The sequence below is a fragment of the Crinia signifera genome, chromosome 5 (genome assembly GCF_055691185.1).
Source record: "Crinia signifera chromosome 5, ASM5569118v1, whole genome shotgun sequence".
Lineage (NCBI taxonomy): Eukaryota > Metazoa > Chordata > Amphibia > Anura > Myobatrachidae > Crinia > Crinia signifera.
This window is the reverse complement of record NC_139221.1, coordinates 242,079,053-242,106,006: the sequence shown is the minus strand read 5'-3', so window position 1 is coordinate 242,106,006 and position 26,954 is coordinate 242,079,053. Positions and strand designations below refer to the sequence as shown.

The 26,954-nt window shown below is 40.7% G+C and overlaps 1 protein-coding gene across 1 annotated transcript in view; it reads left to right on the top strand.

Moving 5' to 3' along the window:
• LOC146080965 (ubiquitin-conjugating enzyme E2 E2) overlaps positions 1-26,954 on the top strand; it is a 236,220-nt gene that overhangs the window by 47,771 nt on the left and 161,495 nt on the right. The window contains exon 3 of the mRNA XM_083188743.1: positions 516-566. Within this exon, the coding sequence (XP_083044869.1) occupies positions 516-566 (51 nt within the window). The remainder of the gene's footprint in view (positions 1-515; positions 567-26,954) is intronic.

Genomic DNA, 26,954 nt, shown 5'->3' with positions numbered 1-26,954 from the left:
TATCATGAGACTTTTACAACAATCAAAGTTCTCAAAACATACTACTCTTAACTTATTTAGGCTACTCTGCTCTTTATAAAGTAGCTACCTATAGTTTGCAACAAAGTGAATAGTTCCTCACCTAGAGTTTCTCAAACGCAGTCCACAAGCCACCCAAGCATTCCAGGTTTTAAGTATTTCCATTTTACATGTGAATTAATTAGAACCCAGTCATTTTAATTTAACCATTAGATAACTTTACAACATGGACCATTGCATAACCATTGAGGCCTACTCTGAGATAGTCTCTGCTCTCTTTATGAAGACCCTGACCATTTTCCCCATAATGAAGAGATGACAATTAAATATGTTTTTATTGGGTAAAATACCTTCAAATAACCAATTTTTCCCCCCTTTGTTTATTTGCTCATTGGATAATTAGATTTCGGATAAACATTCTACTGTCATGTGTGGTTTTTTAGGACTAAATATTAATCTAAATAGAGATAATTAAAGTTTTTTTCTTTTCTTTCAAGAATTCAAAAAGAACTTGCAGAGATAACACTGGATCCTCCTCCAAACTGCAGGTAAGTGCCATTCTTATGGAAATTGCTTTTCAAACAGTTTTTGCTTGGGGTATTGGTGCTTTGTGATTGAGCAGTTCCAGGTCTCATTTTGATCTGGTTGTATAACACTTCTACTGACACTTGTTACGTTGATTGAGAAAGACATGAAACGGAGCTGGTTGAGACTATGAAGCAGAGATGGTTCATTTAAATCTGGATATTACGCACAATCTTTGCTTATCGATTGTTGCATTTTGGACTTGTTTACAAAGTGTTTTGGTGCATTGTTTAAAGGAATAATGGTAACTGCTTTTATATCAATATTAATAAAGTGTATCTCTTCTTTAAACACAGCAAAATCATCCATATGAATGCAGCCTTATCCAATCACATGGAACTTAGTGGTCTTCTACAGGAAATCGCAGAAATAAATACTATTTGGCTGCACAAAGTCACTGGTTCCTAGTGAATAAGATTCTCCAGAATCTATCGGTTCTGCATAAAGCATACCTGCCCTCTGTGTGCAGTCATTAGGTTCACGAGAATTAAACATTTTTATCATATTTTGCTAAACTGTAGAAATTATGTATAGTTTTTAGTCTTTGTTGGAAGATATACGTTGTGTAAAGCTGGGTACACTCCTAAAGATTTATCTGTCCAATCTATCTGGTGGGACCAAAAATCTGGTAGTTTATGGGAGTATATAAGAATTCAAAATTTGCACCCAAACAAAGGAAAAAAGACATTGAGCTTTCAGACACATTGTTTAAATCTATTTGAATTAACAATTCATCTGAACAATGCCTTTTGTGCGTTTTTCAGCATTTGGGAGCAAATGGTTGATTGTCATTGCTCCCATACTGTGCATTACCAGATTTTTGTTTTTACCAGACAGACTGGACACACAAATCTTTAAGGTCCATACACCCTGGATGGTTTTGTCCAGCATGTATGCTGACTGATGAAAGGGAATATTAATGCCTGTTTTAGCTATTTTCCCCAGGTGGATGACTTTCCATAGCAGGACGCTATGGAAAGCTGTCCAGCAGATGAGCGGCCAGGCCAGCGATGATGTGGTAGGGCTCATCAGCGATTACCTCTCTTCGACCCCCGTACACACTGGGCGGATTCGAGCTGAAGGTTAAGCAGCATGCATGGGCCTATAGGTGTGCACCCAAAGACCTTAAGATGATAATGAGTTGTACAGTTTATTAAGCTGTTTTCTTGGAGGCGTTTCTAATATTGTTATACTGTCACTGCTCCTTTTATGTTAAGACTTTCCCACACAAGTAAACTTTTTTTATACCAAATAAAAAACCTGATTAGCTTGCAGGGGAAGTTTACCTTAGCAGTGATATTATTTCACACGTTTATGAGAAGTAATGCTGTTACTTTTTACAATTAAGACTTTATCCTATTAGCAGAGAATCTCTAGTCCATATATAGTCCAGGCACCAACAGTACCTGGACTGACAGTGCTGTGTACAATGATTCCTGGTGAGATTGGGTCATAAGCAATGTTCCCTCTAATTTTACGAAGGCTGTGTGCAGCAAAAGATATTGGCTGTGCAACTTTGGAAGGAAATGTACATTTTTGTGCATCACATAATGTATACAGGCCTAGGTTTCGAGGTCTGTTGAGTTAATAAAGCAATTTGAATGTTAACAGACTTGACACACCACACATATAGGCTATAGCAGTGATTTTCAACCTTATTAAACTCGTGGCACACTAAAACAAGATTTTAACCTTTGTGCGCTCAGTTGTAATGTCTGTGCGAGGGCTCGGTGAGTTGTGTGCGCGCACACGCGCACAGCTTAGAGGGAACACTGGTCATAAGTGGCAGTGCCCTTTGCAATGTCTCTACCCCATTGTTGCAGAAACTCACCACCTTCTCACCTAATAGGATCCACCCTTAATGTTTCTTTTTGAAAGACAATATATTTGTTTACAGTTTATTTAATTTTAACCTTTCAAATGACTTACTTTGGACTTTGCTGTGCAGTGAACAGTGTTTGATGTATATTTAAAAAGATAATGACAGCTTTATTTTGTATCATTTACGTCCTGTGTGTCTGGAAACTGGCACAGATAGCTGCTGAGGAGCGCACTTTAATGTTTTTAAGTTGATTTGGTTTGGTCAGTGAATAAAACACAACCACTTTAATCCCTAAATAGACACATTTTATATGGCAAGTGACCTTTTGGTAATTGCCTTTGATGCATATTTTAGCTGAAGGAGTAAACATTTGCTTTCTAGCTAAAACCTCATCTGAAGAGTGCACACTGTGTTAGCTTTCATAGAACTGCCAGACCCGATTCTTGCAAAATATCAGTTTTTTAGTAGGCTGCTAATTTACACAACAAAATCCCACAGACCTTAACAGATATACACAAGAATCAACTGCTGGAGAAGCGGAAATGTTTGTGCTAAACCAATGACATCTTTAGTGTGCTGATGAAAGGTCACGTTGAGCGATTCATACATCTCGCCGAATAAAGAAAAACATGTTATCTACTGCTGCTTTGTTGTTAGAGAGATAAATCCCGAATACATCGCTGCATATCTGTGGGAGTATTTAAATAATGGCTACTAACGTAACCTATTCGTTTTCAGTATCATACAATACATCATATCATACAATAAATGTGCACAATGCATTGCTGAGATAAATAGTATTGTGACTGCTGTTGTGCAGTGTAAGTGATATTTCCTCTTTTTGTATATCTATTATTACTCAGTTTTATTTTATTACTGTTTTGTTCTCAATTACAAAGCACAATATTCTGGCACTGTGAATAAATGAATAATGGAGTGGTAATTAGAAACGAGCGATTCGCTTTTGTAGAAATTTAAATCCCACAAACTTGGAGTATTCTGAATGGATCCAAGTCCCAACTCAGTCTTCCCGCCAAGTTCAGATCTCAAAACAAGGTAATTTGCATAGAGGAGTCCCTTTAGACAAGACTTGGGTGCATAGAGAAACGGCTGGCATCTTTTCCACGGTGTATGTGTGTTTGTCAGACACTAGGCTACTGTGTGCTTCTTCAGTCCCAGATACAGTAGCACCTGCAATCCAGTTCTGCAAATATGATGTTGTGTATGTAACATACATACTATCCTGCAGTGCATAGTCACTTGCATATGAGAGCAGAGGCAGTTTGATCTCAAAATAATTTACTGTGCATTGTCTGAGTGAACTACACCACAAAGAAGTCCACTTCTAAATATAGATTTTTTTGGGGGGGGGGGGAATAAATTATAATAAACAAATCTCCGGTCATCTATTAAAACTGCATGGTAAAGGTAACAGTCCCTAATTTTCCTTTGTCATTGTACGTTCATTTGTTGTATCGGAGGTTAAGTTCAACTATATAGAAGCTTTTACTCCTGTCATGGTATAAAAGAAAAAAAATCAATCAGTTGAGCAACCCAGTACCACTGCTGGCAGTCATAGTATTTCATTTTCAACATCTTCTTTTAAAGGAGGTCAAGGTTAAAAAAGGTGAAAGTAAAGGTACCTCAAATCTGAAAACTATATGACCGTTTTAAAGAACCTCTAACTATGAAGGGAAAGTTACTGCTGTAAAATCAGGCCAAACGCCACATGCAGTGTCATGGAAAGACTCAGAGCATTTCCTGTGTTAGCGATTGGCGGTTCTGTTATTGTACTAAATGCCTATTGTGAAAGCCAGGGCCAAACACAGTCAGGCATCTTTTGTAACCTCGCATGTGCTACCCTCTTACTTTGTGCAAAGAGCAAATTAGTGCACAAAACAAAGGCTAATGGTGGCCATACATGGGGACAATTTGGAATCTTTAAGATTTCAGACACAGTTTCCCTTGAACTGAACGGCAGCTTGCAAGATAGATCTTAGGTGTGTAATTTCACCCTATTGTAAGATCTGCAACTCCCAGCATACTGGTCGTTAGTCACCTCCTCAGATCATGTGTGCAGCACATATGATCCTAAAGGCCCCCATACACTAGGGCGACTTGTCCTTAGGACAAGTCGCCCCCGACTTCCCCCTGAGCTTCCCCGGCTGCTCCCCGGGGGAGCTTGATTAGATTGGCACTTGATGTGCCATTTTTTACATGTGATAAATCGTCTCGATTTATCACATGTAAAAAACCCGGGGAGCAGGGGGGGGGGGGGGGCTAAGAGGTGGGAGCTGGTGGGAGCAGGGGGGCTGGGGACGCTGCGGGGGACAGCGTCTGTGCGGCGAGAAGGTAGAGGGAGCAGGGGGGGCTGGAGACGCTGCGGGGGACACAGGCGGCATAGAGCCGGGCAGGGGGAGCCGGCCGGGAGCTGTCAGTAATGAATAAAAAAAAAAAGCCCATACAATGAATGGGCGGCCTGTGATTGGCTGAGCGCTCTCTCAGCCAGTCAGCAATTGGCTGAGAGAGCGCTCAGCAGCCAATCACAGGCTGCCCATTCATTGTATGGGCTTTTTTTTTTTATTCATTACTGACAGCTCCCGGCCGGCTCCCCCTGCCCGGCTCTATGCAGCCTGTGTCCCCCGCAGCGTCTCCAGCCCCCCCTGCTCCCTCTACCTTCTCGCCGCACAGACGCTGTCCCCCGCAGCGGGGGACACAGACGTGTCCCCCGCAGCGTCCCCAGCCCCCCCTGCTCCCTCCACCGCCGCGCCGCCACACTAGGTCCCAAGTCGGGTGGTCGGACGTGCAGCAGGTCCGACCACCCGATGCAGATCCGATGCGCACGGGACCGCGCATCGGATCTGAGGGGACATCAAAACTAGCCGATTTTGGTCCGATTTTGGCCAGATCAGTCGGATCTGGCCAAAATCGGACCAAAATCGGCTAGTGTATGGGGGCCTTAAGATCCACCTCATGACCAGCAGGCCCGCGCATCGGATTGTAATTGTACCAGAGCACCTTAGGATATGCACAAAAATGCACACAATGCATCATACGAGCCATCAAAATTGTGCATTGGACAATGAATTAGTTCTAATGTATGGCCAGATTTAGGCTGAAAAACAAACTGTGTTGACAAACTTTACTAATTCCTGTGGAGAAACTAATGGGGTCTGTTAGCTATGTCTGAGTCATTTCTGATTCTGACACTATAAACCTAGAATAGGCTCCTTACACTATTTCTGAAACCACACAATTCCTATAGACAGGATTATCAGCGAAAATCTTATAATGACACCCCTCGTCAACATGAGAATAGACACCAAAAAGAGACTAATCGTGAAAAAAACGAAAATTTAACATCATCATCTTTTTTGGGGGCACGACCAAAAATAACGAGATGGGATCTCAATTACTCCCAATCCAATCGAGACTCACCAAAAAGAAGAAGGGAAGGAAGTATAGAGGAAAACGAGGAGGTAAACGCCAAAAGAAATCAAAGGTACACCTAACTAATGATAAAAATGATCAAATTCCTTGTGTATTCAATTTGTCTGATAAACAACTGAGTGAAAGTCATCTTTTGGTCCTTCAAAAAGGTTTAAAATTTAGTCCAACAAGTCAACCGAATATGTTTGACCTGTTTGTTGAATTGAATAGGTTCGTGCGAACATTATGCAGAAAACGCTATTTCGCACAAAAAGAACTAAAAAACAAAAAGGATGACTCCATTCCAGTTGTTTTAGACAAAAATGATGCAATTCTTTTACAAAATTTAGAGGAGTTATGGGAACAAAATCACACAAATGAGGACATTACAAAAATCTATGATATAAAAAGATCAACTCCATTTCATGTAAAATCGGAATTTTTTCCCATAAATGCGAAAAGTTCAAGTATTGAATCCTTTTACAAAATTACCCTTGAAGATTTCAAGGAAATGTGCATAAAAGAACAGGCTAAACCATATCATACATCAAATTTAACAAGAAAAGAAAAAGAAGCGTTAAAAGATCTGCAACAAGATAAACAAATAGTTATAAAACAGGCAGACAAAGGGGGGGGGGTAGTTCTGATGAACAAAAAATATTATTTGGACGAGTCTTATAGACAGTTACGAGATACTAATTTCTATACACAACTAAAAAAAGATCCCACTAAAAAATATCTTGACCAAATCAAAAATCTATTAGAAAAAGCCCATCACTCGGGAGTCACATCCAAGGAAGAACACAGATTCTTATTACCCACACATCCCATCACTCCCACTTTTTATTTTCTTCCTAAAATTCACAAGTCACTTGTTTCACCTCCCGGTCGCCCTATAGTTTCAGGTATTAATTCCCTCACAGCTAATTTATCACAATATGTTGATTTTCACTTACAACCCTATGTTCCGGCTCTTAGGTCTTACATCAGAGATACATCAGATCTGTTAACAAAGATCCAGAATATCAAATGGAAAGAGAGTTATGCATTCCTTACATTGGACGTTAATGCTTTGTATACACACATCCCACATGCTCTGGGATGTGATGTAATCCAAAGAAGATTAATACTTGATGACGACCTAGAGCCGGAACATAGGCAATTTATTTTGGATAGTATTTCTTTTATTCTTACTCACAATTACTTCACATATCACGGTGATTTTTATTTACAGACTATGGGGACGGCTATGGGGACCAGGTTCGCGCCCAGCTATGCAAACCTATACGTGGGTGAGGTGGAGGAGACCCACGTGTGGGGGAGCAGCTGGGCGCAGAGCCTGGTCTTCTATGGCCGTTACATAGATGATTTAATTATAATTTGGGATGGGGATTTAAATTCTGCCAATTTATTTGTTGAATCACTTAATTCTAATTCTTATAATTTATCATTTACTCACTCCTTTAGTAAAGTCTCTGTTGATTTCTTGGATGTGACTCTCGAGGTCCAAAACAGTTCTATTATTTCTTCAAATTATGTTAAATCGGTAAATACGAATTCATATATACATTATAAAAGCGCCCATTTCAAACCTTGGAAGACAAATATCCCAAAGGGGCAATTTATGCGACTTCGTCGCAATTGCACTAATAAAGAACAATTTTTAGAGCAGGCCAAAATAATGTCAAACTCATTTCTTGAAAGAGAGTATCCAGAAAATCTAATAAAAGAAGCCCTTTTGGAGGTAACAGAAATGGATCGTAATAAACTACTTATCCCTAAAAAAGCAAGAGAAACGGTACGAGATGGGGAGACAGGGGTGAAAAACAAAGACTCTAGAGAGTTTGCATATATCAGCAAATATAACAATTGTGCCACAAAAATTAAAGATATAGTACGCAGAAACTATAGAGTCTTACACCAAGATAAAGTACTATCTGAAATAATCCCCAAAGAACCCACCATTATATATAAGAAAAATAGAACACTGAAAACGATACTTGCTCCAAGCCACCTGAAAAAAGAAACTGTGAAAAATACTAGAGAAGATCATTTAGATTGGTTACCCATTAAACCTAAAGGTTGTCACAAGTGTGGGAAAAATAAATGTTTAATGTGTGGACATATTTCTGATAGTAACCTCTTGTCAAGAATGTTTCTTTTGGACCCTCCTTACACGCCAAAATCTTTTATTAATTGCAATTCCTCCTATATCATTTATTTATTATATTGTAGCTGTAAACTCCCATATATAGGGAGAACTACCAGAAATATAAGGACAAGGTTCATGGAACACCGCCGAAATATACTAAAAGGTTTTCAAAAACATAGTGTATCTAGACATTACTATACACATCATAAGTCTGATCCAAAATGCCTGTCAATTGTTGCTCTAGAATCTATAGCCTATACACCCCGTGGCGGGGATAGATATAATATGTTGTGTAAAAGGGAGATATACTGGACATTGCAATTTAATTCGTTACATCCTGATGGTCTGAACGAGACCATAGAATTAAATACAGCATTATAATACAAATATATAAAAATATAGTTCCTTTAGGGTAACATATGGGAAAATATTAGTATTCTATTTATTTATTCATTTGCATGTCTATTTATAATGAGAGAATTAAATATTATATTGCATATATAAAATAATAATAAATTAATAATATATAAAAAAATATACTTTCCGATTGTATATTGTTTTTGAGAGTCCTCCATTCCCCCCCCATCTTTCTCCTCGCTCCCTCAGAGAGAGAGAGATATATATATATATATTATTTTTTCCCCTTCCTCGATATATCTAATCCGGATTATGATTGAGAGTAATATATTCTGACGTTTATTCTATGTTTGTGTTTATCCATCTAATTAATATTTTATATTTGTTTCTTGATACTGAATTATGATCATCCTATTTTTCTTATGATATACATAGAAGAGTTATATACTACCAACCTTACTTATATATATAAACAACGTTGAATGCCATTGTGATAAAAATGCAACTGTGAAGACTGTTTTAATTACGTTATTTGGGCCGATGGGTGGATTTGTTAGGTTTGCCTCCATGGCAACCAGTTCTGTGAGCGTCGTCATGACGACGCAGACAGCCTCAGATGGACGTGGCGTGTAGCTTGACGCAGGCAGGTAGTAGCCGCGTCGCACAGGCGCGCGGCGCCTGACGTGGGTCTGGTCTGCACGCTTACGTCCGGAAAGACTGTCGGAGCTGCGGGCACGTCCGTATCACGTGACATCACGTGACGGGACGTTGCCTAGCAGCACACAGGACGCCGGAAAGAGGAGACGGACACGTATCCCGTTGTCCTTACCGATACCGGCAATCGGCGGACAGGGATTACGTTGGACGGACTCACTCTGGACAGCATGATCCCCTTATCCACCCCAATATAAGGTAAATTGATCTACGATCTATAGATAACCTAAATGAGATCCATGCACCTTAACTTCCGGGTCACGTGACCGGGAGAAACATGATTACATGACTGAGTGTCGTTATAACGATTTCTTTTAAGATTATTGTGTTTATCAGTGTATAGATTGCCTCCTATCCTGATAGAGATTATGATAATATATAAATAAACACGGTTCTTTTGCTATTTTTTGTTTATTCATGGTATTATCCCGTATGTGAATCAAATAATCAATTAGCAAAACAGGTATTTATACCTGGGACAAACAGTCCCACAACCACATTTGCTCCTGAGGAAGCTGGAAGTTCCAGAGAAACGCGTTGAGCCTAAACAACATTGCTGTTTACATCCTGCTGCAGAGAAGTGACCGGGTTCGTTCCATATCCCTTGAAATCCCTCACCATTACTTGGACACATCGTATTTTTGGGTTACAGCATCATCCCTAATTTCCAAGACAAGGAGGACGATTATCATTGGGACCCCTGAGCCTTTGAAATCATAAGGCATTTCAAGAACCACAGTTGTCACAATCCGTCTGGCTAACAGAAAAAGTACCAGAAAGAAAGGATGGTAATATAAATAACAGCATATCACCTCTTCCCCACTATATCGGGACTATCGGTATTAATACCTCAAAGCAAACAGCTAATTGATTCACATCTTTATGAGATAATTTTAATAATTTAATTTATTTTATTTTTTATTTTCCTTAATTGTTTAAATGTATGTATATTTTTCATATGCTTTTTATATATAAAAAAATCTTAAAAAGAACCGTGTTAATAATTATTAAGACAGCAAGCGCTGGCACATCTCCATTTTTTTTTTAACTATAACTCTTTGGGGTTCTTGACAAAACCCAGTGCCAGCTGCTAATAATTGCGCAACACACACAACTTGTTTTCTACTATTTCTGAAACCACCTGCAAAGCTGCAAATGTGAGGATGGGTAGTAGTAAAAGGGATTATGGTTTAGACATAGAATTTGGAAATGATCATTGACACTAATAAGGATGATAAATGTGTTGGAAAGGAACAAGTTGATAACATTTGGGAAGTACTGTAAGTCTGGCACCAGTACAGGCAGTTCTTGCCTGTGATAAGAATCTTTTTGTCAAGACAGATGTAGCATTTGTAAAATCAAAAAAAGTAGAATTAGGGATGCTAGGCCATGTGTCATTGCTACCAAATTAAATCTCAGTTCTATTTTACCAGAACAGTAATCCCTCCCCAGTACCAGGATATTAAGTGTAAAGTTATTATTTACCTACAAAATGTCATTGTACGGACTATCCACCTAACTACAGATATAAGGGCAAATGGGTACCACTATCCACATAGTCTTTTTCCCTCCTATTCTACCTCTGTCCTCCTGTCAGCCCCAGACCCACACTACTTTCTTTAGTTAACTTTATTATATTCTTACTTTTTCTTCTCTTTCCCATGGTTTATTTTGTTTATTAAATATGATGATTTAGAACCAAAACATAGCGCTCTATAGGTACACCTCTAGTTCAAGTACCGTAATGTGCAAACCAGCTAGATCACCAAGCAAGGATGGTTAAAAGTGGGGGAGGTAGGGCTATGTATTTAAAGTGTAATTAACCCTTTGAGTGCCAAGGGGAATTGTCAAAATAGGTGTGAAAATTGCCATGCAAACAATTTTATTCATCATAGTAACCTGTAATGTTTACCTTATATAGGAAAGATATTATTTTGTATTTAATATGTTATTTGTTTATATAACAAATGTGAGAGACACTGGCATTTTTAGCAGGTATTTTGTGCTTCTATCACATATGTTGGTACTCAAAGGGTCAAACACATATATCAAAAGTGTTTAAGTTTAATTGTATGTTCTGCACAAATGTGTATGTAAAGCTGTAGCAAAATGTATAAATGCAGTATCTGATGGTAAAATCCCGCACTTCCCCTCAAGTCTAACATGCCTTCTTGTTCTCCCATGGCCTTCTGACAGCAGATATTGTGAGCTGAACTAATATTCATGAGGAAGCAATCTCATTAGTTCACAGTGAACCAGCGGCACTTCACGCTTCATTAATGTTACTAGTGAATTATTCTGAGGAATATTGTCTCCGTCTGTAGAATAGCTGTCTCCACTATACACAGACACAAGGGACAGATTAGGTGGAATCTATATGAAGGTTGTCATTTCTATGCATTTGGTTTATTCCTGAATCCTGTTTTGTTGAATCCTGAATTTGGTTTCTATTATCAAAGTTTGTATGTTCTCTCAATGTTTGCATAACATTCCCACAACAGTCGAAAAACAGTGACAGCACGCACACACACACACACACACACACACACACACACACACACACGTACACATAGTGTTCATTCTAGCACCCACTATCTTTGAAAACCCATGCAATTCCTCTTCCCTGACTGAGGTGTCGCTGTCTGCTGTAATGCTTCTAGCACAGTGTGGTCTGTATATCAGCACTGATATGCAAACCTGACCTGTGCTAAAAACACCACAGCAGACAGTGACACCCCAGGCAGGCAACATGAACTGCATGGGTATTCAAAGATAGCGGTTGCTAGAATGAACATTACACACACACACACACACACACGTGGTGTGCCAAAGAAAATCTGGTTTAACCAGAGTGGCCAAGACCTTTATCCATTGCATTTTCCCAATTGGGGGTTCTAAACCTTGAACCAATAACAGTGGCGTGCAAATATACGAGATCCCTGGCTGTAGCTCTCACAATGCACATGTTTCCACTACCAACGCTAATGGCAATTTGTCAAGTAATTAACCATATCAATTTGTTATTTTCAATCCTTGTCTCTAGAACACTAAGTTTTCTATTAGTAGGAACTTACAACACCAATCTCTACCACAATAGTGTCAACCGCGCCCCGTATTGAAATGGAGTTTATTCCATATTTCCAAACAAACAAGTACGTCTTGATATTAACAGTTGTTTGTAATCACAAATGAAGCATACCCTTTTGTGATTAGAAACAACTGTTAGTGTTCATTGCAGCACCTGCCATCTTTGAAAACCCATGCAGTTCCTCTTCCCTGCCTGTGGTATTGCTGTCTGCTGTGGTGTTTCTAGCACAGGTCTGGTTTGCATTTCAGTGCTGATATACAGACTACACTGTGCTAGAAGCACTACAGCAGACAGCGACATCCCAGGCATGCAAGAGGAACTGCATGGGTTTTCAAAGATGGCGGGTGCTAGAATGAACACTAAACTGTTAATATCAAGAATAACTCCAGCCACAAGGAGATACCAAATTTGTACTCTTCATCTTTGTTTTATGAATAAATGTTATAAAAAATGTTTACATTTGTTTGGTTGTAAATATGGAATAACATCCATTTCAATACGAAGGGTGGTTGTTATATCTCGAAATCAGGAGGGGGACAGACCCAGAGATCTTACGTTGCAGCATGTATGATCTCCGGGTCTGATACGATGCAAACGGGTCCACGCATCTTATCATACATCAGACACATGCTAGTTGGTCCAGTATCACCAGATTTTTCTGCCCAATCCGCCGGAATTGGATGGAATCAGACCCAAATCACATAGTGTATGGGGGGCCTTTAGACTTCAGGGATGCCATCTGGTATAATGCTCATAGCAACTATACTTAAAGGTGAGGTAATTACCAACACACCTATTGCAAAGCACCTAGGGAAATGGTTGACACAAGCTATGATAATTGTTAAAACAGCAGGATACATGAAAAAAGTAACCATAAAGAGACTTATTATAAATGAATCTAATAAGCAAAAAGCACTAATTATCGGCACTTGCCATTCCTAGATTCCTAGATTATTAGTGCCTTATGGTTTGTGACCACATTGTAATCACAGGGGTTCTGCACTCATTATAGCTATGTTCATGGTAATTAACAACTGTCAAATACATATCGATTAAAAATGCTGCACAAACGGGTTCTAGTCTTGCGAAACTCCTTTTCTGATTTCGAAGTTTCAATAAATTAACATCGTCGTTAGGATATATATACAGGTGCGGTATCCCAAATCCGTACATCCCGTATCCGAATTATTCCAGCGGTCCCAGGAGTGCATTGCACGCGTGCGCGCCGGTGACATCACCGGTACGCCTGGGAACTCGCACAATGCACTCCTAAGACTGCTGGAGATGCCAGAGACGTTGTTGAAGGCCTGCCGTGGACACCGGGGACAAAATGGGAGCCGAGGGACCACCAGGGGACAGGTAAGTATGCCTAAAAAAATGTATTCCAAAAAACGGAAAAATCCCTTATCCGGAATGCTCGTGGTCCCGAGCATTTTGGATAAGGGATACTCAACCTGTGTGTGTGTGTGTGTGTGTGTGTGTGTGTATGTATGTATGTATGTGTATATTTATATGTGTATGTGTATGTATATATATATATATATATATATATATATACATACATATATATACATACACATACATACACATAGGTTGTAGTCCTGCACTCCACCTACCTTGTCAGTGCGTCTGGTGCTTGCAATCCCATGTGGAGATCTATGCAAGGTTTAAAGCATGCACTCAGACCCATATGCAACTTCACTAAACGAGCGGTCGCAAATGACTCTGCCACTTATTTCTTAAGTCTATTGACTTAAGAAATAAGTGGCAGAGTCATTTGTAACCACTCGTTTAGTCAAGTTGCATATGGGACTGAGTGCATGCTTTAAACCTCTTGCATATATAATATATTTCGACTGTCTATGCTGAACTACTGTATCACAGTATTGCTGTTATCTGAATAATACATTATACTGTACATAGGATTTCATATATATGGTACATAGAAAGCTGTGTATTTAAATGATATTTGAAATTCTATGTAAATGTAATGTTACCTTACATGCCCTGTGGAGGCTGACATTGCATCCAGGAGCTGTCACAGTGAGCGGCATCACCTCTAGCTGGAGAGTCAGCTCATGTCAGCCGCTTTCCTCTGATTAACAAGGTAAAATGAAGCTTGTAAACGAGAAAGTGATGATAACATATTTTCCTGCATCCATAAGATCTACTTATCATATCGCTCAGGATTGAGTGTATTTGGATTCTGTAACTTGACTAGAACACAATGCTTGGGGCCTAATTGCTTAAACAGGGCTTAGCAAATGTTCACAACAAATATTCTAAACTGTCTGGTTGCTGCTTGGGAAGGTTTATAGTATGTAAGTCCCATAGTCTTTAGCATATGTTCTTTTTAAGAATGTCTTTCCTTGTAGTATTTTGGGAAATGTGCCTGTCTTTATAACACCTGTAATAAAGAGCATTTAATCGCAGCATTTTCGGGGCAAATACTGTCACTTAGTGATGAGTGGTTTCATATACCAATCTGTCACACTGGGGATTTTATAATTCATGTCACTAGGGAAACCATGGAGTGAGAAAATGCTACACAGTAGAAGATATTGTATTATGGCAGTAACGTATATCTGCTACCTTCTGCAATTTTTATATTTTGATTTACTATTGATTTTTTTGTCATTCAAATCCTAATTTCTGAATTTACTACACATTTACTACACATTAAAAAAAATAGTTCACTCATAACAAAAATAGATGATAGCTGATTGCATTAAATATTCACCCTATATGCTAAAATTCACCCTGATCATATCTGGATCAATTAGTGAGCCCCCTAAAATCCTGTGGTAACTGCATCCAAGTTACAGTACTCAGTAGTAGATATGGGAATAACTGCCATGAGGCAATAACAGCCTGGGCAATTCCTAACAGCACGTGGGAGATCCTTAGACATTGGGCAGTATTCAATGTCAAATATTCTCCGTGCATGGCGAGAGATTTTTTTCTCTCGCCATGCACTCTCCGTGTTCCGGAGCCTCCTGCTCCCCCTATTCAACGTGTTAAAGACTCGCCGCCACTCGCGGCGAGTCTTAACCCCTGCAGCGGACGAGCGTCCGCGGCAGGGAGCTGTCAGGGAGCCGGGGGACGTAGCAGCCAAGAGAGATTAAAGTCTCTCTTGGCTGCTGCAGGGGATATGGGGTGGGGAGCAGGGCTCCCCTGGACCCAGGCAGCACAGGCTTGCTCCCCTATAGCCAGCGGGGGACCCAGTATTCACTGTACCCGAACGTGCATCGGGTGCAGTGAATATATGAATATCTAATGAGCGGCTCGAGCGCTCCGGCCCCCTGCTGGCTGCACTGTGTAAAAAAAAAAAAAAAAAAAAATGTAAACAATTTTTTTTTTTAAATTAAATATATATTAATGTGCTATAGGCACATGAATAAAAATAACGGTACTTATGTATTATCTGGGCTCCCATGTTAAATGCACACCATTTTTTCATACCCCTACTATCCAACTACGCATGGAGTTGATTTTATATAGTGTGGCGAGCGCAGCGAGCCACCGTGCCCGAAGCGTGGCGAGCGCAGATATTACATAAGTACCAAAATAACATGGCCCTTCACAGAAAAAAAAACCTGATTTTTTGACACCAAAATTAAAAAAAAACACCCTTTTAGTTTAAAAGTTCACATTCCTGCTCTCCATCAAAAGATGGAGAATTTCTACACGGAGAGAGACGGCGAGAATCATTTAGAAAGACGGAGAATATTTCACATTGAATAGGGTGGCTCGCCTTTGGAGAAAAAAAACCTCTCTCCACCGCGTGAAAAGCACAAACTCTCCAGAAATCACAGCGAATTTTTCTCATTGAATACTGCCCCAAGTGGAGGAGTGGTCATGGTCTGGTGAGACCAGAGTGAACCTCAGTAGGTGGTCTGTTTGTATCTACCACGATTAATGCAGGGTTCATTGATTGTCCCAACGATTGTATAGGTGTGTATGCTGTACTCCTGCTAACATGGTGTATCTTCCAATGAACACTGTGTCTACAGTATAACATGTTGGTGGGAACATTATGCTGAGTAAAGCATGTCTACCTCTGCCTTGGACCCTAAAGTAGCACATGAAAGAAGAGACAAATATTTACACATTTTGCTCCATTCTCCAGACCTCGAATTTGGGAGAAGATTCATTTTCCAGCAAAGTAATAAACCAAAGAATACAAAAATAGCCTTATATAAATAGGCTCAAATATAAAGAAATCTGGAGCAGCCCAATTAAATCAAGACCTCCACTCCCATTCAGAATATGTAGACTGATTTGAAAGCTGTAGAAAATTGCTGGGACGGGTGAATATCCCTCAATGTGTATTCCCTGAACGATCTTCCGCCCAGTAAGTTTCACAGCATCGCTCGTCATACAAACTGGGCAAAAAGGTCCAGTGTGTATGAGGCGGTGTATAAAATTAGACAAATACTGCTACAGTATGATCAGATGTGCAAAGCTTGTAGAGATGTCCCATAATAGACTTAGAATTGCAGCGTAATATGTTTCTGCCAAGTATTAAAACAAAGGGGAGAAGGTTGAACACTTATGTATACTAGTATTGTCTGTTTTTATATGCATTTGAGAAAGAACTTTGAATTTGTGTTGAAAAGTAAGAGTACTAAAATAAATCTGTGTTCACCACATAATGTAAGAAAATCAAATAATGTAATAATGCCCGATGAGTGAAGTTTTTATAGCCACTGTAAACCCCTAAGAGATGTCACACTGAGTGATTAAACTGCTGAAATCACTCATTCTGTATAAGCCAGGTTCTTTCAAGCTGCGATTGTTAAGCAGTGAGAAAATTGCTCTCATTTTTAAGCTTCAGCAACTTTTCAGCTCACCCTGTACCTAAACAAAAATACACCAATAAAAAAAATAGTCACAAGGCCCTTAGTTTGTTTCTAGGTGATTTCTGAAATAAAAAAACTATTGCAATGTTGATGCTACACATTTTACAAATTACTATAATCCTTCAATGATTGTTTGCTGCTGCTCAATGCTTTTTTTTTTTTCTTGGATATTGATGTTTGGAACTGGACCACCACTCATTATTTCGGTTTGCTAAAGAAACTTTATGGTTCTATAAAATGTCAGATGAAGAATAAAGCTCAGTATAAAAGGGCAGCATCACTCGATTATAGCAAGTGATGAAAGGCACTTTGTCCATTCATACTTACACATACAATGTTTCCGTCTCTCACATGCTCATTTCTAAAGCTCTAGGCTGGAAGCTATAAACAGTGTGAGCATTTCTTGTCATGTGATAGAATTGTGTAATATGTATTTTGCTAAACACTGTTGGAGTGGTTTAATAATGTATGTACTGTTGGACCAGAGACCTGGAATGTGAAATCTGCTATAGTAAATGCCTCACACAGCCTGCATCCTGTCTAGCAGCTATCAAAATGACTTGATACTACTGCTAAGGGCGTAACTTTGAGGGCGCCATAGCAAAATCTTCAAAGGTGCCCCCCCCCCCCCGCCAACGTTGTCACTACAGTGCTTCTTGGGGTGCAGCAGAGTGAGTAAGGGGAGTGAGAGATAAAAAGGGTGTTGGGAATAGAGAGAAGGGAGATGGAGGGTTTCATGGAAAAAAGGAACAAGAGAGTGAAAGGAGCAAAAAGGGATGAGGGTAGAGTGAGCATCAGGAAGCAAGGGGTTGGAGCAAGAGAGGGATGGGAGATCGAGACTTTGGGCGGGATGTATTAAATACATCGCCACCATGATACCAGCGTATATGTACTAACATGCCGCTGGCATCGTGGTGCGGTGACGGAGGCCCCTCGCGATACCTGTAATGTGGTTTGCAAGGGGTCTCCATCACCTCCTGGGTTCTGGGGCCTCCCCGGCATCTCCTCCTCCCCCCTGCAGCCTGTAGGACATCCCCGGCTGCAACATGCTTCTGGGGGAGGAGCAGCAGCAGGGAGGGGGGTGAGGACGCCGGGCGATACCCTGCCCGCCGAAGATGGTGCGTCTGGGTTTTATTACATGTGAAAATGCGGTAAAACAGGGGTTTTACAGCATTTTCAGCTTAATGCATCCCGCCCTGAGAGAGCGTGTCAGGGAGAATGAGAGTATGTTATTGCGAGATCAAGAGAGACTGTGTCAGGGATACAGTTTGGGAAAGGAGAAAGAGTGACAGGCGCGTAGAGTCGATGTCAGGTAGGGGAGAGATTTTTCTGTACGATCTATCTGGTGGGAACAAAAATCTGGAAATGTATGGGAGCATATGACGATCAAATATTTCTACCCAAATGCAGGAAAACAGAAAAAAATATATGCTTTGATAAATTTGTTATATCCGAATGATTTAAACAATTTGACTGATCACTGTCTGCTTTCAAGCGTTTGGGAACAATTTTTTGATTGTCATTTGCTCCCATACATTTCCAGGTTTTTTGTTCCCACCAGATAGATCAGACAGGAAAATCTGTGTGTACGCTCCTTAAGAGAGGGAGAAAAAGAGGGACAGGCAGAGTGGGCGAGTGTGTCAGGGAGAGAGAGAGACGGTGTCAAATAGGTGTGCAAAAATTTGTCAGGGATGATAGAGAGGGAATGAGAGTGACAGACGTTGGCACAGGGATAGAGAGTGGTGAGATAGGGAAATAAGAGATGGGGTGAGAGATGGTGTCATGGATAGAGAGGGGGGTGAGAGGGAAGTAAAAAGGGGGTCAAAGATGCCATCAGGGATAGAGATTGAAGAGAGAAGGGATGAGCAAGACAGTGTTAGGGATAGAGAGAGAGTCGGGGTGAAAGAGGTAAGAGAGAAGGGGGTGGGAGAGACTGTGTCAGGGAAAGATAGAGGCAGTAAGAGAGAGGGGTAAGAGATGAAAGAGGAAGAAGGGAGTAAGAGCCAGTGTCATTGGGTTACCTCAGAAGGTTGGGGAGAAAGTGAAATCAGAACACTGAAAGAAAAGAAGAAACAGCCTACCCTGCTATGAGACTGCTGTGGCTCTGCTGCAGGTCACTGTTGTACTGTTTGAGTCAATGATGCCAGGGACTTGAGGCGTTCTCAATGTCATATTGGTAGTACAGGTTCCTCCAAGCAGTGTAAAGGGGGAGAGGATGTTTGGAAATCTGGTAACTGCACTCCAGCTTTTGGGGCAGCAGTGAGTTTCCACAGGATGGTAGGCAAGGCTGTGACTGGGTGCAGGGGGAGCTACAGGCCCTGGAAACAGCTTGGGCCCCATAGCATCTGCACCCTCAGTAGTTACGCCACTGCTTCTACTTGCCTTGCAATAATATCTTATTGGTTGTCGGCACTTAAGGCCCCCATACAATAACTCTATTTGGGATGATTTCAGCCGTTCCTGAAACCCTGGAGTCAGTGAAGTTACAATGTAATACTATACCATATACCAGGGGTCCTCAAACTATTTTTTGCTCTGGGACCCCATCCGACAATAAAAATAATTACGGGACCCCAACAAATTACTGCAGAAGGCCATCACATCACATGTGTAGCCAGCAGACAGCACATACATGGCAGCATTGTGGAGGCACACAGTGATGGTAGGAGCCTAAAATAACAGACAATTCAACAGGTTGTTCAGACTCCTTGAATCACTGACTGAGATTAGAAAAGTCATCAGCCTGATGGTCAGCAACATGGAGTCGCGACCCCATGCTGAGAAGGTCGGGACCTACTTTGAGGTCAGGATCCACAGTTTGAGAACCGCTGCCATATACTATGCACACTTCTTATTATACAGTATAACAATCACATTTCACACACAAGGTCAGGGCCCTGCGTAATTGGTTACACCTCTGTGTGTCATTTTTTTGCCTCCTAACTACACCCGACTCTCCCTTTTTACCTTACAACAAAGAGGTGTTTTGCTAGTATTGATGGAAAAACAAACTGATAGGCATGAAATCTTATGTTTGTTTAAGCAGTATCTGTATGTGGGTGTGTTATAGGAAGGCAGATAAAATAGATGTCAGCCAGGCATTATCAGGTATGTCTGGCTGGAAGCCAAAAACACATTGATCATGCGTAGTTATTTTCTGCCATACAAATACACAGTGAAACTACTCAGCATGGCTTTCTCTCTGAGCGTTAAACCGCATTTACAGTAAAATGAGCTCTGGTAAGTGTGTTGTATACAGCTTGGCCTTGGGAAGGGTATACACGATATTATGATCATACAGTAATGTTAGATTATCGGCACACAATGCATTGTTTTGGTAAACTGATTAATCTGGAAATTCCACACCATTGTACTATGAATGCATGTATGGGCCTCTTGATTATGTGCAGTGCCACATATTTTTATGTTTGAGCTCTTCTGGTGCCAAGTTTTTGATAATAACAGTGGCTTCTATCCAAGGCTCCTTCTTACGGCACACAGCTAGGATTCCATTAGAGCACAGTACAGCTCTGTATTCCATGTTGCCTGACATAATCATCCCTTCACTTTTCACAACACAAAATAACTTGATTACTTTGAGCGCAGAAGCACTTGTTAGGTCTGTGGAGTATCAGCATTTTGCCTTTTGGGGTAATTGAAATACAACTAGATTCTTATTTGACTATATTTAATTGTGAACATCCCTCCCCATTCTGTTACATAACTATTGTAAAATTAAGTGCGTACATGTTGTCTTGTTTGTGTGCGACATATTGTATGTCAGTGCATTTTGCTGAAATTAGACACTTCTCAATATGCCGCTTGCAGATATCAGATATTTCACTGAGTCTCTAAGCAGTTCATGGAATGTCTAAGTACAACAGCATGCTATAATGCAGTGGTTCCTAAACTGTGTGGCTAGGCACCCACAGATACTGTAAAGGGCCCTTGTGAGATTTGACCCAATTCAGGTGTATTGAGTCAATTTATCTGAAAAAATCTGATGTGCCTGATGTGTAGGACACAATGCACAATCCTGTGCCATTGGGTGTAACCAAGAAATTGCAAGAGATTGATCCTCCTGCACATAGGATAAATCTCAAGTCAATCAGGTCCAATTTGTTGAACAATAAGTTGAACAAGTGTAAGGGGGCTGGCTCTTGCCAAAGGTTCCTCCGTTAGCAACACTATCCATGATTTTGTTTCATCTGCAAGGAAAACGAAATCTCTAATAAGTGCTGTGTTTTTGCAACTATAATCACAAAAATAAGGGAACTTATTCCAGATCCGGTGTGTGTTTGTGTTCTATCCCTGGCGCAGAAATTACTAGGAGTAAATGAACTATCCCAGAAAAAAAATGGGTACTTATGTAGTATCTGGGCTGCCGATTTCTAAATCGGGTCGGATCGGGAGATCGCATCGCATCGCATGCGACCATGCGATTCGATGCGATGCGATGCGATGCGATGACCCGATTTTTCCATAGGAATCAATGTTAAAATGGACTGAGTCCATTTTAACATGGAATTCAATGGGAAAAATGGGTCCTTTTCATACCCCTACTATCCAAGTGGGCATGGAGTTGGATATAAACCTGTGGCGAGCGTAGCGAGCCACCGAGCCCGAAGCGTGGCGAGCGAAGCGAGCCCCGCGAGGGGACGAATACCGTCCCCTCGCGGGGCTCGCTTCGCTCGCCACGCTTCGGGCTCGGTGGCTCGCTACGCTCGCCACAGGTTTATATCCAACTCCATGCCCACTTGGATAGTAGGGGTATGAAAAGGACCCATTTTTCCATAGGAATCATTTTAACATTGATTCCTATGGAAAAATCGGGTCATCGCATCCGATATCGGATGCGATGCGATGCGATGCGATATCGCATCGCATCTGATTGTATGCCTTAACTTAAGGCATACAATCAAAAAATCGGCAGCCCAGATACTACATAAGTACCAAAAAATTTGATGAAATGGGAATTTACAGCAATTTCTCTTTTCTTTTTTTTTTAACCATGAAAACTGATTGCAGGTAAGGAAATTCCTATAATTATGTAAGTCCTGACTTCTTTGCAGTAACATTTAAGACCATTTTAATATGTAATATTGCTCGCTCCATAGGGACTGTTGAGCAACATTTTCTTTAAATAATTTTTGCAGATTTCTATGAAAATGAAGGTCTTTGCATTTATCTGATAATTTAACAGTTTGTTTTAGATGGGGAGAGACGTTTATGCTAAGTGGATTACCTGCTATTGAAGATCTTCATCTGGATGTTTAAATGGTCTTGTGAGGCTCAAAAGGGAACATTAAATTTGCTACCCAGAACAGATCAAACAAAGTCAGTTGCCTTGAAATCTGGAGATGTGTTGAGAACATAAGCTGATGTGGTTGCTTTAACTTGGCAAAGTGGCTGAACTCTGCTTTAATCCTGATTAGCGCAAACTATGGACTTTTTTTGCACATTTCTGTTCGTTTCTTCAGGAGAATGCGAACAGAAATGTGAGTGCCTCGGCTGCATTCACACCTGATCAAAGAAACAATTGAATTGCTCCATTCGGCACCCATTAATTAGAAGTGCGCGTTAAGCAATTGAGTCCCCTTGTGGTCTATTCTGGGCTTTTTTGGTATTTGCTCCTAGCACCTGTTACATCTCTGTTCTTGTACAGAAGACGAATACATAGATCAAGCGCAATAACTGTTTGACATTTTGCAAAGCGCATCTAAAGCATTACATTGGCAAATGCAAGTAAAAATTTATCCAACACAATTGTTGTACTTCGCTGTTTAACAGCGTTATCTATGTGAAGGGCTGTTTTGTGGAGTTTATTTCTAATTAACATCTTTATCACACTGCTAGTAACGGCACCTAAAGGAATGATAGCACAGAAATGTGCTTTATGTAGTTCCCTATAAGATGAAGTATTTATTAGACTGTAATTTCTGAAATCTCTCCGCTTCTTAAGCTGTTTAGTAAAAATACTTATTTCATTTGTCTCTGGAAATTGCCAATAACCTCTTAAGAGGAGAACTACAAGCTACAGATAAATCATTCAGAGCTTGCCATCGCTAGCGAGTACATTGTGATGACATCTGTACTATATTTTGATTGCAAATGTCAAATGAACCATTATTGTTTGTATATTGTAATAGTGGTCTAGAGGAAGTTAATGTGTTAGGATCATTTTAAAAGAGCTGTTTACATTCAGCCATTAGTGTCAATTTCTGCGTTCATTGGCAAGTGTAAAATACAAGGCTGCATTGTGCAACTGTTTGGCATTGTGCCACGGCCATTGGGTTATATAAGAGCTGGCTGAGAGAACAAGCAGGTCAGCATACTGTAGGTAGCTCAATAGGAAAATCTGTTCGCTATCGGTGCAGAGATGTTTGCAAGGATGAGATAGTCAGATGCTTAGAGGGGTGGTATAAATTCACCGTTTCAGAGAATGATTCATGTATAGGCTCAAGTGATTGTGATGGTATCTTAATTAATGAGGAGACATTGTGGTTATCGGAATGTCCCTCTGACATAACAGCCACATACTACAAAAAAAAATAAAAAAAAATTCAATGCTTGAAGTGCCAATATTCCATGGCATACCGGCCCACTTCAAGCACTGGTCTCAGGTGCAGAAAGTGGTCGCAGCAACATGTGATTCTCAGCCAAACCTTTTGTGATGAACTATACGAATAGTGCCAAAGTACTGTACTTGATCTTGATTATTACCATGTTTCCATTTGTAACGGATACATTTTGGAGGGGGGGGGGGAATTGTAAAAATGCAGCTGGAATGCTGAGAGCTATCACACAAACTTACAGTTTCTGGTGCACAAATGAAGCAGGGGTGTACAAATTCAGGTTACCGTCATGACCTATAAAAGCACCCCCCTAACCAGAACATATGTCTGTTATTACTTCAGGACAGTTGCTGGCTGTGTGTCACTGTGGTGCGTTGCCGCTGTAGCACAACTGTAGCAGCAGTAACTGGGCAAGCATGTCATGTTGCTTTTTATTTGGAGCGGTTATAGCTGGTAATTGTTCTTGGAAGGTATAAAGCAGAGGCAGATGAACAGTCATGGAGTGTCTAGCAGGTAAAGTAATGTGAACACATTCTAGCAATGTGTCATGCAGGGGGATGGGCACAGGCTGGCAAAATGCCATGTTTATATTCAGGTTAATTATATGTACGCCAACATTAGGTATGATTATGTTTTTTCTGCCACTGTACAGCAACATATCACTAAAAGGAATGTCGCTCTGTAAGCACCATGGCTTTTTGTCAAATATGATACTTAATGTACACAGGGCATAGAACACATGCATGTTTATGGTATTGTCCTAATAGTGTGCATTAACCCTTTGCGTGCCAACATCGCTGTGATTTGTTTATATCTAAATTCAAATAATAAAATGTGATGTAAAAAAAGATTAGATTAGATTCACTTTATTGGCATTGCCCATGCACAAGTAAAGGGTAACAAAATGTAGTTTGGCTTCCAATCAAGACACAGAATTTGACCATTATTATACAAAAAGTTTTTTTATATTTCCTATATTGTGAACATTTACAGGTCATTATGATGAATAAAAATGTTTGCTTGCCAATTTTCACACCTATTTTGACAAATTCACTTGGCACTCACAGGGTTAATATATGAAAAATAGGTTGTGCAACTTTTATAATTTTAGGGGCTATTCTATTAGCATTTGTAGATCCTGGGTTAAGTGGTTGGAGCTATTCAATTTCTACCACGGTAAATCAGTGACTAGATGATTTCTGCTAACTTCTGGAGGGTACCATCATAATGCACGTTAATTAGTGCCTTGGGACTAGTCGCATATTTACCACATCACACCCACTCCTAACACGGGAGGTGCAGTTTTCTCTGACTAAACCCTGAGCTTTATTTGTGCGACAGCGCAGCTTCCAGGTTGAGTGGCCAGCAGCATGCAGCCAATTGACAGGTTATCACTGGAGCCTACAGCCCTGCAATTCCAATTTTATTACCCCATTAGGGCTCGATTGTGCAAAAAGAACATTTGTTTGGTATCTAATGCAGTTTTCAGGTGTTACCTTGCAGCTAAAAAGAACATTAAAAGTGCATGAGACCAAACGCTCTGTTGCTAGAATGTTTTCTACTGTCATGCTTTAGAGCAGGGGTGTCAACCTTTTAGCTTCCCTGGGTCACATTGGAAGAAGACTAGTTGGTTTGGGATGCACATACAGTAAACACTTAATAGTTAATCATTAAAAAAAAAAAACCCATCGAAATCACATTAAACTTGCTTGTAATCTAAGTTAGTGAGATGTTTGACATTGTTTCTGAGCCACCATTGCTTCCATATTTGCTTCGATGGAAATAGTTCCAATTCTCAGTGAGTTCTCAAGGTGCTCATCCGATATCTTGGTTCTAGTTTTATGTCCTTCGTTTTAAAAAAAATAGCGGTACTTGTGAGTTATCCGGACGCCCGATTTCAAAATCGGGTCGGATCGGGCACATCGCATCGCATCGCATGCGACCATCGGATGCGATGCGATGCGATGTGATGACCCGATTTTTCCATAGGAATCAATGTTAAAATGGACTGAGTCCATTTTAACATGGAATTCAATGGGAAAAAGGGGTCCTTTTCATACCCCTACTATCCAAGTGGGCATGGAGTTGGATATAAACCTGTGGCGAGCGTAGCGAGCCACCGAGCCCGAAGCGTGGCGAGCGTAGCGAGCCCCGCGAGGGGACACGGAATACCGTCCCCTCGCGGGGCTCGCTTCGCTCGCCACGCTTCGGGCTCGGTGGCTCGCTACGCTCGCCACAGGTTTATATCCAACTCCATGCCCACTTGGATAGTAGGGGTATGAAAAGGACCCCTTTTTCCATAGGAATCATTTTAACATTGATTCCTATGGAAAAATCGGGTCATCGCATCCGATGGTCGCATGCGATGCGATGCGATATCGCATTGCATCGTATCTGATTGTATGCCTTAACTTAAGGCATACAATCAAAAAATCGGGCGTCCAGATAACTCACAAGTACCAAAATAGCTGCTTCCAAATAGCGATGGCATAATTATGAAGTGAGGGATATTTTTATCTGGGAAGATCTATCTTATAGAAGTGCACTAAATAGACATGATCACATTTTCCTTTCAATTGAATATCCGATTGGAGCTCTATGCTTTAAATTTGAAAATTGGCAGTTAATATGTTTGTCAACTGAAAATGGAGTTGTAAATATCTCAAAAGATGGCTGACTGTAGTGAGAGAGAATCCTTGGCAAAATGAGGAGATATACGCATGGAGGGAAATGACAGGGGACTACCAGAAGTGGCTTACCTGGGGGTAAAGATGCTGGAATTCTGGCTACCTGATATGAAAAGGAACAAGTTAGTAACAGTATTGGGGTATAAGGGCCACTAGTTTTCAGAGAAGAGAGTGGATCCACTTACTGTCCTAGAGAGATGGAGGAGGAACAGTGCCTGATTGTTAATGGTGCCGTGTGAGGAGTCAGGAGGCCCTGCGATGCCTGCTTGGTGTGTCTACTTGCTGCACAGTTGGGAGAGAGGTCCTGCCTAATGCTCGCCACTTAGCTTATCACTGTGACCGCCCAACTAGCATACTTACGCTGGCGACACAGTGATGAAAAGGAGAGCATGGAGGCGTGCTGGGACGGAGGTTGGCCGGTGATAAAGTACCAGGCACTGTATCGCTTCTCCTCCCTTATCACTGCTTCATACATGTACCCCTAAGTGACCAGTGATAACACACCAGCCAGTCAGCTCCTAACTGTCACTTTCAGACCCAACCAACTTGACAATAAGGAGCTGATTGGCTGCAGCGCAATCATTGGCTGCTTTATCACTTTACCGTGCTAAATAAATCTGCCTCAGACTGATTAAAATATACTACTCATAACACTATTTCAGTTA